Source organism: Mustela nigripes, chromosome 4 (assembly GCF_022355385.1).
Source record: "Mustela nigripes isolate SB6536 chromosome 4, MUSNIG.SB6536, whole genome shotgun sequence".
In the NCBI taxonomy this organism is placed as follows: domain Eukaryota; kingdom Metazoa; phylum Chordata; class Mammalia; order Carnivora; family Mustelidae; genus Mustela; species Mustela nigripes.
In genome coordinates, this window is record NC_081560.1 from 80,868,232 (window position 1) to 80,885,251 (window position 17,020).

Below are 17,020 nucleotides of genomic sequence, written 5' to 3' on the forward strand. Positions count from 1 at the left end.
TTTGGGAAACACATCCCCAGTTTTCTGATCACAGCTTTGATTTTGCAGGTGCCTTTAATAAATCATTAATGGTAATGATAACCAGGCAAGTTTAAAATTAGTGCCTTCTTAATATTTCACATTAATTTTAAGGGAAATTACATATTTTTTTCTTTCACAAGAAGAGGCATGCCTTGATTTCACTCAACAATGTAAACTGATACATTTTTGACCTTGAAGTAATATTATTTTTAAAAATTTTAAATATGTTTTCTGCTGTTTCAGATTTCCTTTAAAGAGTGGGAAAGTGAACCAATTGTTTAGATGAATCAAGCCAAAGAAACTGCCCTTGAATATCAATTATATTGCTGTTATGTACCTTCTCTGTGGCTGTTTTTTTTCACCACTTGACTTTTGCTACACAGAACAGCCACGATGCCATGTGTTTTTAAATTGTCTGCCTTGTTATGAGGAACATAAAATGATTGCTTTTGAAACTTATAACACACGTGCCATTCATAGTGGCTTTGCTGAAATAGCACCTATAAATAACATATATTGGCTTTATATAATTGGCTTTTAATAAGAGAGCTTAACATTTCAAGATGGGGAAGTATGAGTACTAGTTGGCCTATCCACTGGAGAGAGAAGATATTTTATAGGTGTTTTTTGTTTGTTTGTTTTAGCCAATTCAATGTATTTGCTCAGATAGTAAATAATTCATGTTATTATATTTTCATTATTTTATAATAACACCTATTTACTTGTCATTGTAAGTTTGCTTCCCTCATATTCTTCATAGAAGTTCTCTCTGTTCCTGACCCATGTGTTTCACACCTCAGAAATAAATACCAAAGTAGAGAAAGCAAAGAAAATGACAAAAGATTAGTTAAGACAAACAGAGAAGACAGTGTCAGTGCCATTCACATGTTTTGTTAATTTCTAATGACTGGTAATAATACTCAAGTAAAAAATTGTATATGTACAAATTTTCAAGAGAATTTAACTAAGCAATTATTCATCTAAAATAGCAAACTTGTGTAAACTTGATGTAAAACTCAATGCACATATTTTATACTATCATAAATTTTTAAAATGTAAGTGCAAATTAGTTAAGAGAAATAAAAGATTATCTTTATCTTAATAATTTAATAATTTTATAAGAAAAGTAATTACTTTAATATGAGTTGTAACTATGAACACCTGCTGTCCAGTGACTGTAACTATTGGCAATCACTGTTTTCATAATCTTAAATAACACAGTTTGTGTCAGCACCTATTTTGACTAGATAACTTCTTAACTTGTTGATTTTACTGCAAAATCCAAGTTTCTTCCTTAAAAAATTTCTCCATTTCTAACGGTGACCTTGGGTATTAATAAAATTGTAGTACTTCTTATTGGACCTAAGTGATATATATAAGGCAGTTTCTAATATACTGAATATTAATTTTGTTAAATTACTAGCCATCGGTCTATGAGGAGAAAACCCAAGCTTGTTTCAAATTAAAGAACATTTTTCAGAAGAGTAAATAATGAAGTTCACATTTTATTTAATGTGAACCCTATGTTAAGGTAAAATTATTTTACATATAGAGAATATTAGTATAGACTCTTTCCTTGTTGAAAAGTTCAGTGTTAATTAAATCACTGCTAAAATAAAAGATATACATTTATTACATTGACAATTTATTCTACAGTTAAGTTTTCTGTATTATAAAGGCCTTCATTTTATAGAAATATTTATAAAGATTTCAAATAATTTTTGTGAATCAATAAAGAAGTACTTTGTAAGGCAAAGAAATCTATACAGCAAATTAAGTTAAAAAAAAGTACAGAATTCAAAGAAGAAATAGCTATTGTGGGTTTTTTTTATCAAATGTTGGATAGGTAGAACTCCCATTTTTAAATGAGAATAGTTAACAGTTATTCATAATAGCCTTTCTTCAGCAAAGAGAGATAGATGTTGTTTCTACATTGTATATGGGTCATGAAAACATAATAAATAATAGGCCAGTTTTTAAAAATTGTAATAGTTGAGCGTCTGAGTGTTGAGAATGAGTGAGAAAAATGAAGTGGTACTATTTTTTCCCTTTCATGAAGCAATAGTGTTTGTGTGGAACTCCAGGCCTGTGCAATGAAGAGAATACTGACATCTGACATCTGACTAATTATTTCAGTAATGTGGGCAATGTCAGTTGTGTATGCTGAATTCTAAATTGTTGTAATTATCCTAAATCTAAAACTTAGAACTCTATTTATAAACATGCATGCATTCTGGGATTCTAGAAATTTAATAGCGCTAACTTACCATTTGTAAAAACTCTGGCAATTCACATTAACATGCTTATTCTCAATAGGGACCTAAGAGAAAATTATTGCCGAAATCCAGATGGGGCTGAGTCACCCTGGTGTTTTACCACTGATCCAAACATCCGAGTTGGCTACTGCTCCCAAATTCCAAAATGTGATGTGTCAAGTGGACAAGGTAATAGCTGACATTTTGCAGGGTGGGCATGATTAAATTCAGGGGAAATGCCTCAAGAGAGACCTACTTCTTGTTGCACTAGTTTTGCTAGTTCTCAAACAAAATCACCAAGTCTGAAGTTGCATTTCTTTTATACATTCTTTTGCTCAACACTCACTTATTTATTTGAGCTTATACTAGTGTCAGGCTCTGTTTTAGACACTGGGGATATACTAGTAAACACAACAAAATTCTCTGACTCCCGTGGAACTCCAGAAACTCCAGCAAACAGAAAACAGGAACAAAACAAGCAAAATAGACGTGGGAATGAGTTAGTTTGCGGTGAGTGCCAGAGAGAAAAATGTCCCAGGGTTAGAGGACAGGGTGTTATTTCATATTTTAATGGTATGGGAAGATCTGACATACCAAGGGAACACTTAAGGAGGACCTGGAAGAAGCAGTATGTGCCATGTGCATATAACTTGTAAACAGCATTTGAGGTAGAGGAAACTTGCAGATGCAAAAGGCATGAGGCGGGACAGTGCTTGAAAGGTAAAGAGATAGCAAGCGCATCACTGCCCTTACAGAGCAAGGGGTAGAGTCACATCACTGTTGCTGGTACAGAGCAAGGGGTAGAGTCACAGGGGATGTGGTTAGAGAAGGGTTGGACTAAAATCGCATACTCCTTAGAGGAATTGGAAGGATTTACATTTTTATTCTGAAAGAGAAGGAACTCTATTGTATGGTTCCAAAAAGATAAATTAGATGATCTGTTTGGTTTAAGTTTTAACAGGATGACTCTGAGTGTATTATGGAAAATAGCCATAATTTTTGAACTTTTGACAACTTCTCCCAAACAGGAGAATTCATTGTGTGACTGTTTCAGTATTTCAGGAAAGAGAGGAGAGTGATGTGGACGTGGGGGTCAGCAGCGGAGATGATGTATAGCAGTGGGGTTTGGGATAAATCACCATTGTACTGGGAAACATAGATGCCATTGAAGATCATCGTTTCAGGGAGCAGCAGTAGAGAAAAGTAGATTGAGATAGGTTTAAAAAAGAAATCATTTGTCAAAGGTTAATGATGATGTTGGAATCTGGGCATTTATTAGTATATAATGAATTGAGGGTTATGATTTTTAAATAATCATATTCTTGGCCATAAATTTAATTATGATGATCATGGTTAGTCATAAATCATCCTAAAAAGCCCAAGCCAAATTTAAAGCTCCATTTCATAGATTTATTATTCTATACATACTTCTTCCATCCTTTAACTTTTTCTGCAGTGCCATTTTTCATGAGCAGCTATTAAAAGTTATAGAGGGAAGAGAGTTTGAGTCCCTCTTCAGTTAATTTCACTGTTCTTTGGCAGATTTTAAAGGTTGGTTAGAAAAAAGGTTGAAACCAATGTTTTTTTTTTTTTAAGATTTTACTTATTTATTTTACAGAGATCACAATCAGGCAGAGAGGCAGGCAGAGAGCCCGATGCGGGGCTTGATCCCAGGACCCTGAGATCATGACCTGAGCCAAAGGCAGAGGCTTTAACTCACCGAGCCACCCAGGTGCCCTGAAACCAATGTTTAAAGGAGGTTTAGTACCACCTGGATCTTCTTTGTCCCTGTCTTATTCATTTAAATATGAGTTGATAATTTGAGATAGAGGCAAATTAGATCAATTGTTTAATAAGATTCTTACATACATTAAGATGCTTTTATGTACATAAATATCACTTACCAAAGAATCAGGTAATAGAATATGAGAATTTTAGATTGTACAAGTTAAGCCAATGCTATTGCTTATCTAGTAAATCTAGAAATTAATAGATGAAGAAATTAATTTTATGAAATTTGGATAACTTGCCTAAATTCTCAAATTAGCACAGCTGGGATTAAATACAACCTTCCTTAAAATGAGCTTTCTATTACTTTTGACAATATATTATATTTTTTAAACAATGTATTATACCTGATACATGCAACAATGTGCTAGGTTTTGTGGGGCAACTAAAAAATGAAGACATCCACTTAAGAGACACTGTTAGCTAATCCAACATAAAGCTATCAGATTTTAATGGTGATGCCATTGTGTGATACTGCCAAGCTAATGGTATGCATTGTTAAATATGTGATATGTATGCACACGTGCACATACACACACGTGAACAAGGAAGGATGTTGCTCTTATCCTTTTCCATATAAACACTTAGACTGATGAGTTAGAAATGTTTTTCCTAAATCTTGCAACATCTGAATTAGCATATATATGAATAGTCTTCCAACTGAATATCAAATAACTATTAAAAATGAAAACTGAAATTACAGACTTTCTTTAAAAAAGCTTTTAAAACACAATTTATCAAATGATATCATAAATACTTAGGGTAGTAAATGGAATGCAATTCATAGCTTTAAATAGTTATATCAATATCATTAATAATAAGAAAGTGAATGAAATTTCAAACTTTGAGTTGGGGAAAAAAAGTAAATTAAAAGCAGTATAAAAAGGAAAACCAAGATAAAGCAGATAGTAAGGTCTGTAACTAATAATGGTAAAATTAATGAATAAAGCAAAATGATGGTTCTTTGAAAAAAATTAACAAAATAGATAATCACCAGCTAGTTGACTCAAGAAAAAAAGAAAGGACAAAAACTTAAAATAATAATTATCAAAGGGGAAATAACCATTGAAACAAGATAATTAGAAGACATAAAAGACTATTTTGTATAACCTCATGTAAGAAACTTTGAAAATAAAAATGAAATAAGTAATTTACTAGGAAAACTAAAATTATTTGAATTAAATTGTCACTGGATCAATTAAATTAGTCAAAGAATTAGACCTATTCTTACAGAAGAAATATGGAAATTTATTAATGTAATCGTTCCATCAAAAAATACTCTCCCTAAGTTGGGGGAAATTGGAAGGGGAGGTGAACCATAAGAGACTATGGACTCTGAAAAACAATCTGAGGGTTTTGAAGGGGCGGGGTACCAGGATACCAGGTGGTGGGTATTATAGAGGGCATGGATTGCGTGGCGCACTGGGTGTGGTACAAAAACAATGAATACTGTTATGCTGAAAATAAATTTTAAAATATTAAAAAAAAATACGCTCCCTAGATGCATTCACAGACCAGTTAATCTCAATGCTACATATACTGATATGTAGCTCAAAAATACAGTAAAACTTCCATCAGTAGTGATGACATTACAATATTAGTACCTGAACATGACTAAGGTAACATAGGAAAAAAGTAAACTTATCTCATTTGTGAATATAAAAATTTTAAATGAAATTTGAGTAGTCTGATAAAGCAACTTAAAATATAATACATAATGATTGAACAGAGTTTAGTCTAAGAAAAAAATGATTCCGTTTTAGAAACCCATTAACACAATTCATCTTAGATCTAAGAAAAATGATCATATAATAAATGTCAATAAATTTTGAAATTCCTTTAACAAAATTCACTCCTTTCTCATAAAAGTACCCAAATAAGCATTTCTGGAAAACACACACTATACACACATATCTATCTATCTATCTATCATCTATCTATATCTATCTATCTATCTATCATCTATCCAGATTTATATCTCTCTATATATAAACAGAGAGACAGAGACTGCCTTAAAAATATATTCACATTATAACATATACACATATAGACACATAGACATGCCCACATACACAAAAGCATTTATCCTTTATAGTTGATGGGGAAACATTATAGACATTCTTAGGAAGTTAAAAAGGAAAGCTAGAATGTATACTGTCTTTACTCATTAACATTGTAAAATATAAGTTAACATAGGTTAACATGTTTCTCTTTAATACTGTATTAAATAAGAATATTTAAGATATTCCATATAAATAAGAAAGCATATAAATATTCCATCTAAATAAGAAAGCATATTTATTGGTAAAAAGCCATATAAATAAGAAGATATTCCATATAAATAAGAAATTCCATATAAATAAGAAAGCATGTTTATTGGTAAAAAAGCCAAAGTTATTTATTTATGCAAATGATGTAATAGTAATATACTTTGAAAACTGAAGTCAAGTAATAAAAAATTCACTAAGATAGCATTCATATATGAATTTGAAGATTTAGTTAAGGGGAAAATTATATAATAGCAACAAAACTAAAAGTAGATATAAATTTAGAAAGCATGTGCAAAATCTATATAATAAAATCTTAAAATCACCACTGAAAGCCCCAAAATTGTACTTTAACGTGACAAAGCATCCCTTGTTCTTGATATGAGAAATCAACATCATAAATACATCAATTCTACCTAAGCTAATATTAATTAATTAATTAATTATTTTTTTTTTTTTTAAAGATTTTATTTATTTATTTGACAGAGAGAGAGATCACAGGTAGGTAGAGAGGCAGGCAGAGAGAGAGAGAGGGAAGCAGGCTCCCTGCTGAGCAGAGAGCCCGATGCGGGACTCGATCCCAGGACTCTGAGATCATGACCTGAGCCGAAGGCAGCGGCTTAACCCACTGAGCCACCCAGGCGCCCCTAATTAATTAATTTTTAGAGAGAGAGTGCTAGCAGGGTAATGTAGAGGGATAGTGAGAGAGAGAGAATCTTAAGCAGGCTCTATGCTCTCAGCATGGAGCTGACCTGGACCTTGATCTCAGATCCTTAGATCATGACCTGAGCCAAAATCAGGAGCCAGATGCTCAACAGACTGAGCCACCCAGGCACCCATACCTAAACTAATTTGCAAATGTAATGTGATAATAAATAGATCCATAAGTCTTCTGATACCAAACAAACTGATTCTGTAGTTCTCTTGGAAGAATAAACATTGTAAGTATACTATGGAAAATCTTGAAAAGTAAGGGTGATTACAGGTAATTAACCTTATCAGATATTAAAACATTTTATAAACAGCTTGTTAAGTAAGACTTTAGTTCTAGTGCAATGAATAAATTGACAACTGGAAAAAACAGAGAGGGCAGAAACAGACCCCTTCCAAAGATTTGTTATATTAAAAATGTGGCACTATGTAACATCAGATGAAAAATGAACTTTTCTTAAAGTATAATAATGGATAAAATTATAAAAGATAAAATTAAACCCATGCTTTATAGTATACCTCTAAATAAACTCCAAATGTATAAGATATCTGAATGTACAAAAGGAAACCATAGAGATACTAGAAGTAAACCTGGAAGAATCCCTTTTTAATATGGTGAAAAGCATTTTAATTAACGTTCAAAGTCTAGAGGCAGTAAAAGAAAAAATAAAAACAAAAACGATAAACTACATTAAAAGCTTACCAAGACAAATGCTTGTGCACACTCATACACCATATATATATAATATATATATTATATATATAATATTACATAATATAATATATATTTATTAATTCATTCATTTATCTTTATTTATTTTTTTAGAGAGAAAAAAAACACGACAGAGAGCAGGAGCAAGATGGGGGTTGGTGGGAGACAGAGAATCTTAAGCATGTTCCATGCCCACTGCAGAGCCCAACACTGGGCTTGATCTCATGACCCTGAAATCATGACCTTAGCCAAAATCGAGTGAGATGCTTAACCAACTGAGCCACCCAGGGACCTCCAAAACCCATATCTAAATAAAAAGACAAATGACAAATTTGGAAATAAGTGTTGGAATGTATATTATAGATAAAGAGAAAAATTTTTTTAAAGATTTTGTTCATTTATTTGACAGAGATCACAAGTAGGCAGAGAGGGAGACAGAGAGAGGGTGAGAAGCAGGCTCCCTGCTGAGCAGAGAGCCTAATGTGGGTCTCGAACCCAGGACTTGAGATCATGACCTGAGCCAAAGGCAGAGGCTTTAACACACTAAGCCACCCAGGCACCCCAAGAAAATATTTTTAATATATAAAAATTCTGGAAACTAAAATATTAAGGACCAAAAAACTTAAGCAATGAACAAAATACGTTAAGATTTCTAAAAAAAAAAAAAAGTATATATAAATTCCCTTCAAACACATGGAAATTATGTTTAAATTCACATATAACAAAAGCACCCTTGGCATCTATTTCTTATTTATCTTCTGCTTACTTTTCAACTGTAAAACAAAGAAAGTTCCCTTGGAGACACTGATGATTCCAGGAGGCCTGGGACAAGAAGAGAACAAGATGAGGCTGGAATATCTTTAACTAGCAAGTAATGAAGTGCTATAAGAAACCTCATGTCTTTCTCTTAAAAATCTATAGCCCATATCTAATCATGAGGTAAATATCAGACAAAACCAACCAATGGACATTAAACAAAGCAAAACAAAACAAAACAAAAACGAACTTGCCTGGTGCATGGAAGGCTCAGTTGGTTAAACACCCCTCTCTTGATTTTGGCTCAGGTCATGATTTCAAGGTCATGGGATAGTGGGATCAAGCTCCATGTCAGGCTTTGTGCCCTTTAGGGGAGTCTGCTTGAGATTCTTTTTCTCCCGCTGCCCCTGTCTCCTTAAATAAATAAATCTTTTTTTAAATGTTCAAAAAAAAAATACTTTGAGGAAGTGGTGATGCAACATGGGGGCTTAAGTGGGCAGGAGAAGAATCAATGAAACAAGATGGGATTGGGAGGGAGACAAACCATAAGTGACTCTTAATCTCACAAAACAAACTGAGGGTTGCTGGGGGGAGGGGGTTTGGGAGAAGGGGGTGGGATTATGGACATTGGGGAGGGTATGTGCTTTGGTGAGTGCTGTGAAGTGTGTAAACCTGGTGATTCACAGACCTGTACCCCTGGGGATAAAAATATATGTTTATAAAAAATAAAAAATTAAAAGTAAAAAAAAAAAAGATTAAAAAAAAATACTTGATCAATTTTCCTCAAAACTGACAAGGTCATCAAATAAGCAAGTCTAAAAACTGCAACATTTAGAAAAGTCTTAGCAAACATGACAACTAAATATAATGTAAAATGTGGAATCCTAGAATACAAAAAAGGATATTAGGTTAACAACTAAAGATATTTCTGAGACCATGAAGGCTAAACTATTGTCTTCGGTTAATAATGCATCAGTATGGCTCTATAGTTACAAAAATTCTATCATTTTAATGTCATTAAATATTAAAAGTAGGGAAAACTGTGTGGTATATGAGAACTCTCTGTACCAACTTATAACTTTCCTATAAATTAAATCTAGTCTAAAATAAAAAGTGTACTAAGAAGGAAAAATATATATATATATTATAGCTTTTATTGAAATAAAAGGGCATAGAGGACATCAGGGCATGGAGAAGGAAAGGAAAAAGTGAATTGGGGGAAATTGGAGGGGGAGATGAGCCATGAGAGACTGTGGACTTTGAGAAACAAACTGAGGGTTTTAGAAGGGAGGGAGATGGGGAGATAGGTGAGATGGTGGTGGGTATTGTGGAGGGCATGGATTGCATGGAGCACTGGGTGTGGTACATAATAAATCTTGGAACACCGAAAAAATAAAATTAAAAAAAAAGAAAACAAAAGTGCAGTGATAGTGAGGAGGATCTCTTCCTCCAATATAGAAAAAATATATGCAAAAAACCCAAAAATGTATAAAAAATAGTACAAGTATATTGCATTGCACAATTATGTTTTTTTTAATAACATGTAATGTATTATTTGCCCCAAATAATACATTATTGGGGGCTGTGAATTATTGGGTTGAATCGTCAGGCTCACAATTACTTTCTTAAGTAAGAATTTATCTAACAGCTAAATATTTAAACTTTCCTAATATCAGAAAACAAAAACAAAACACCATCAGAGGAAAATGTTTTCATTATTATAGTCTGCTTATGTACGAGCAATGAATTTTATAAGTTTATGCTTTCTGAAAGCAATTTTATTGTGTGCTGGAATGACTGCTATGTTTTGTGTATCAAATCTTATCCTATTTGTGTTTTTATATTTAAGACTAATTCCTTACAGTGCTATTATGAAATATCTATGGATTTGAAAACATTACTGTTGAATATACTTATTATATTTCTTTTTCACTATGTTAATTGATTCTTGAACAAATTATTAAATTATTTAAAATTTTTGTTAAGACTTGTACTTATTTATTATGATTATAAAGCATATTCAAAGGCAATGATGATAGACTATGGTTTACCAAGTTATTTTTCTTAAGATTTTAGTTATTTATTTGAGAGAGAGCAAGCAGGAGCAGGGGTGGGGCAGCAGGAGAAGAAGGTAGCTTGACGTGGGGCTCAGTCCTAGGAACCTAGGATCATGGCCTGAGCCAAAGGTAGATGTGTAACCAACAGAGCCACCCAGGAGTCCGGTTACCAAGTTTAAAAAAGAAATACTCTTGATGTATATTTGTAGATAACATTTTATGGCCAAATCTACAGTCCTCAGTCATATAAAAATCAGGAATGTTTAATAGGTAGTCACTTTTTAAATATATGTTATTAATTTAAAATTTGGAACTGTTTTTCTTTTTAAATATAGAACTGCAACTCAATATGTTTGGAAGAACTTGACTTCTTTTTCATGTTATTTTAAAATTAGGAATATGGACGCTTCTTTCAATGTTTAATAAAACATAAATTACTCATTAAAAAAAATTGAAAAAACCACATGGGACACAGTAAAAGGCACAGAAGTCTGTTTAAAGTGGCTTCCATCAGCTAACTTTGCAATAACTTTGAGCATCAGAATGAGCAACAGGAATAGATTATTTCTCATGCCAAGTACAAAGAGGCCATAAGAGTCTCTATGCATAGTCCCACTTCTACTGCAGGCACTACTATTAGTAGTAGTAGCAGCAGTGGCTCCAGCAGCACCAGTGGTAGTTATAGAATACTTATATGGAAGGAGTAGAAGAGAAGGAAAAACTGTTATTTGCAGAAAAATGATAATAAAGAGATGTAGAAAGTTGGGAAACAACTATTTTTTAAAATTTTTTATAAACATATAATATATTTTTATCCCCAGGGGTACAGGTCTGTGAATCTCCAGGTTTACACACTTCACAACACTCACCAAAGCACATACCTTCCCCAATGTCCATAACCCCACCCCCCTACTCCCAACCCCCCTCCCCCCAGCAACCCTCAGTTTGTTTTGTGAGATTAAGAGTCACTTATGGTTTGTCTCCCTCCTAATGCCATCTTGTTTGAAAACAACTATTTTTTTTAAGATTTTATTTATTTATTTGACAGACAGAGATCACAAGTAGGCAGAGAGGCAGGCAGAGAGAGAGAGGAGGAAGCAGGCGCTCCACTGAGCAGAGAGCCCAATTCTGTGCTCTATCCCAGGACCCTGAAATCATGACCTGAGCCAAAGACAGAGGCTTAACCCACTGAGCCACCCAGATGCCAAAAAAACAACTATTTTAAAAACAGCCTAGTAGTGACTGATGCATGCAAAAGTAATCACAGTATGCCTAAGCCATTTTATGAAAATTTCTTTGTAAGTAAGATACTTACTCAGTGTCAGAGGTCCCAACAATTTTCCTTTACATCCTTTAACCAAGTTATCAAACTCACAACCAACAATGGAACAAACTAATATCAGATGTCAAGAGATAAAATGCTCTGAAAAGGACAATATATCTTCTCTGCCCCAATCCTGTCCTTAACTTGATTTTTATCATGAAAGAATAATCAGACAAAATAGAATTAAAGAGCACTTGCAAAACAGCTGGCTTGGGTGACTCAGAATGTTAATTTCATGAAAGACAAAAACCCAAACACAATAAATGTGACGAGTATATGAGTGTTCATTGTATCATTCTTGTGACTTTTCTGTGGAGAAAATTTTTCCAAAGAAAATGTTGGGAAATATATATGTCATTCTAAAAATTCCCATTTCTTTAGTATCCATAAGGGCCACTCATTAATTTTTTTCTTTGATTATTTTTAAAATCTGTAATGAAATCCATAAACCCTTATTTAAGGAAGAAGAAATTTGGCTGAAAATAAAGACAGTTTATTTGAAATATTTGAGTATCTTTGATTTGCACGGAGTGTGTTGTCAACTTTTATGTTGACTTTCATGAATTTGCATGCTTGTAATAAATGTTTTTGTTCTATACTTCCTTGTATTCACTAGTCCTTTTCATATATTTTATGTTTAGATTGTTATCGTGGGAATGGCAAAAATTACATGGGCAATTTATCCAAAACCCGATCTGGACTAACATGTTCGATGTGGGAGAAGAACATGGAAGACTTACACAGGTGTGTAAATATCTTTCTTTCAATACATAATATGTAGTGATGATAGCAGATAATGTATTCAGATATGCACGTTGCCATTTCTTTAATTTCTCTTATACATTATAGTAAGCTAATAAAAACATTAGATTTGTTTTTCTGTGCAACTCAACTTAGTGTATTCCCTTCATGTAACAACCTTTTTTCTTTATAAAGATTTATTTATTTATGGGAGAGAGAGAGAGTGAGATAGAAAGCAGGAAGACGAGAGGGGCAGAAGGAGAGAGAGAATCCTAAAGAAAACTCCCCATGGGAGCCTGACCTGGAGATCATGATCTGAGTTGACATCAAGAGTCAGCCACTTAACTAACTGAGCCAACCAGGTGCCCCCAAACTTTTAAATAAGCAGTTCAATCTAGAACATTTTTATTGAATGTTTACGATGTGTTCTGTGGTAGATGCCCATGGGAGACATTAATAAAAATTGGACATACAGATTCTGGACACTAGTCCTTTATCTGATATGTTGTTTGCAAATATCTTCTCCCATTCTGTCAGTTGTCTTTTGATTTTGTTAACTGTTTCCTTTGCTGTGCAGACCTGTACCCCTGGGGATAAAAATATATGTTTATAAAAAATAAAAAATTAAAAAAAAATTGGACATACATTTTGGCTTCACCATCAAGGATAATATGGTCATGTTGAAACAACTGTATAATTTGATAAGACAGTGCATAATTAAGTGGCAAATCTAGTATTTCAAATAGTATATTATATGATTGTGTTCTCATAATTATTAACATCAGTTCATGAAACATTAGTAAGTGACCATCTTCATGGACATATATACCTTAAATATCCACTTAACTATTAAAAACTTAATAGAAACAGATTTCCTGGTATAGCTTTATTTTGACATATTAAATTTTTCTACAACTAAAGAAAGGTATTATATGTAATTGAAAAAAATTATATATTTCAGAGAATTAGAAATTTTGACATTGGACATATTCAGAGAAAAAATATGTATGCCATTCCACCCTAGCAATAGTGCTAGTGTGTTTGAAATTACTAAAGAAGTTTGAGACATACTTGTGACAAAAAATTGAATTTTTCCAAAATCCCAGAATAGATTATGCAGTAGAATAGAAGGAAAAAAGTTAGTATCATATGATCAAGCACTTATGCCATGGTTGCTATATGTGAGTTATTATCTTGTTTGGCCATCACAATCCTACGTAGAAGATATTTCTATATGTGTGAAAAAGAATTAAAGGGCTCTGAGAGGTTCAGTTATTTTGCTTCTAGTCTTATTTTAATTTTTTTTTATTTTTTATAAACATATATTTTTATCCCCAGGGGTACAGGTCTGTGAATCACCAGGTTTACACACTTCACAGCACTCACCAAAACACATACCCTCCCCAATGTCCATAATACCACCCCCTTCTTCCAACCCCCCTCCCCCCAACAACCCTCAGTTTGTTTTGTGAGATTAAGAGTCACTTATGGTTTGTCTCCCTCCCAATCATAGTCTTATTTTAATTTTAACTTGATTCTCTTCCAAAATGTATTTACTAGTGGATGATACAGTTTCGATTAATTTACTTTATAAACAGTGATAGCTCTAAAGCAGTGCTCTCCAACATAAATACAGATTTCACATACGTAAGTTGCATGTGCACTTTTGTTTTCTAATAGCTACATTTAAAGGAATACAACTGAATAGGCAAGACTTTTTTAGCTAATATTTCTTATTAATTAAAGGTCTCTAAAAGCATTTTCATTTCAATATGTATTCAATATGAAAATTGTTAATGAGTTCTTTACGTTTTCATATTAAGTCTTTAAGATCTAGTATGCATAATTATAAATAGTACTGAAACTGTTAATAAGAATGTAATTCTACAATAATTCCATTTTAATTATTAAATAGAAATAAAAATCACAAAACTTTTCATCATTTTATCTATGGTAATTTTGTAGCTCTATTTCATAATCCTGAGTAGAGAATATGCTTCCAAACTGCAAGAACAACACCAAAATAAGTCTAAAACAAAATAACCAAATTAGACTGCCTCTCTATTTGGGCTAGCCACATACCAATGCTTCAGTAGCCACATGTGGCTCGTAGCTACTGTTTTGGGACACTGCAGCTCTAAGAGTTCAAAGATAATGCAGAATTCTAACCTCATGGATCTCACACTCCAGAATGCCAGCCAACAGCAAATGTCCATACCATATTATAAAAAACATGAAAAATAGCATATTTTATGCCATAAGAGTGCAAAGAAGTGTCTAGACTTAGATGGTCAGGAAGGCTTCCTAGAGAAAGAGAAAGTAATTAGAACATATATGTTAAGTAGAAGTATGTCAAAGGAAGTGTAGAAGGAGCATACATAAGGCAGAAAGAGTAGCTTGCCCCAAAGCCCAAAGATTGAATCGTTTGAAAATCAGAAATAATTTTGGTAAGGTTGAAAAAAAAAAAAAAAGGTATGTTATAGATGAAGAGAAAATATTTTTAATATACAAAAATTCTGGAAACTAAAAAGTTAAGGACCAAAAAACTTAAGTAATGAACAAAACATGTTGAGATTAAAAAAATGTATGTATAAATTCCCTTCAAACACATGGAAATTGTGCTTAAATTCACATATAATGAAAGCATCCTTGGCACCTATTTCTTTCTTTCTTTCTCTCTTTCTCTTTCTTTCTCTTTCTCTCTTTCTTTCTTTCTTTCTTTCTTTAAGATTTTTGACAGACAGAGATCATAAGCAGGCAGAGAAACAGGCAGAGAGAGAGAGAGAGGAGGAAGCAGGCTCCCCACTGAGCAGAGAGCCCAATGCGGGGCTCGATCCCTAGAACCCTGGGATCATGACCTGAACTGAAGGCAGAGGCTTTAACCCACTGAGTCACCCAGGCACCCCATCACCTATTTCTTATCTTCTGCTTATTTTTCATCACTAAAACAAATTTGTCATTTGTCATTTGTCTTTTTATTTAAATATGTGTTTTGAAGGCACCTGGGTGGCTCAGTTGGTTAAGCATCTCTCTTGATTTTGGCTAAGGTCATGATTTCAGGGTCCTGAGTCCTGAGATCAAGCCAGTGTTAGGCTCTGCACTGGGCATGGAACATGCTTAAGATTCTCTGTCTCCCTCTCCCTCTGCTCCCCACCAACCCCCATCTTTTTTTTTTTTTTTTGGAAAAAAAAAAGAAAGATAGTATAATTTGGTTAATGTCCACAGAAAAGGAACTCTGCAGTAGCAAGACAATATATAGCCTTGTAAGCTGTGTTAAGAACTTTGGATTTTATCTTAAGCATTAAGATCATTACAGAATTTTAAATGAAAATTAGCATGAAGAAGATTGAATGTGAATTTCAACACTGCTATTTGGTGGCTCTAGCTCTTATGAATTTGTGAGAAACAATTATACTGACTCTGCCTTCAGAAATCTCTGAAGATTTGGACATTAGAAACTTGATATTTTTATGGCAGAAGAATTTACACCTCAAAAATTAGCAAGGACAGCAAATAAAGATTTCTTAAACATCTCAGAGTCCCCTTTTAAACATTATCAACATATAAGTGGAAATACATTACATATTTATTTAGGGAACTCATAGTTATAACTCATAGTTATAATTCATGGAATGTGGGTTGGACATTCAGAAATTGTTGAAAGTCATTTGAAAACAATTTGCAGTGAATTGATGAATGGTTAAGACTCATGGTACCATTTTGGTTTAAGAATAAACTGCAATTGGGTAAGGACATTATACAGAATGGTGGTTTGAACACTGATTCTGGAAAGAGCCATTTGTTAAAACCTCTGCTCCACTGCATATAAGCCATGTGATTTCAGAAAAATTGTTTTCTGTGGATTTCTATTTCATCAAATATAAATTAGCATAATCATAGAGCCAGTCCCATTAGGTTGGTCTATGGTTATATATGTAAATCACATAAAATATAATCTAGCACATAGTAAGTACTATTTGTGTTTGCTGTTATTATTCGTCTAGGAAATGAACCTGAGTTTGGAAAGATAGTCTAACTTTACCTGACTAAGCTCTTTCCAGTTTTTAAATGATCCATTAGTGACATTCAAGCACAGTCATAATTAGTAATCCAAAACAATTCAGTTACTTGTGTAGTTTTCATGACTTGGTAGGGATGGCCATTTGGAACTTGGTTTTATTAATCTTATCAAAATAAATACTGATACTTTATGACTGTGCATGATCTAATAAAATAAGAGTATTTTTGCTTTCCTTTTGTAATAAACTTATTTAAGATGTAAAGTAAGAAACTGTTACTCGGTTAACTGTCAAAAACTCATATATTGTAACTATATAATCACTGAGAGTTTAGATTTTAATTATTTCATTAGCACACTATTATTAATT

The 17,020-nt window shown here is 33.0% G+C and overlaps 1 protein-coding gene across 2 annotated transcripts in view; it reads left to right on the plus strand.

Moving 5' to 3' along the window:
* The window catches only part of HGF (hepatocyte growth factor), an 83,789-nt gene that overhangs the window by 41,769 nt on the left and 25,000 nt on the right, over positions 1-17,020 (plus strand). For both annotated transcript variants that reach the window (XM_059396948.1, XM_059396949.1), the window contains 2 exons: positions 2,338-2,465; positions 12,533-12,635. In XM_059396948.1, the coding sequence (XP_059252931.1) occupies positions 2,338-2,465; positions 12,533-12,635 (231 nt within the window). The remainder of the gene's footprint in view (positions 1-2,337; positions 2,466-12,532; positions 12,636-17,020) is intronic.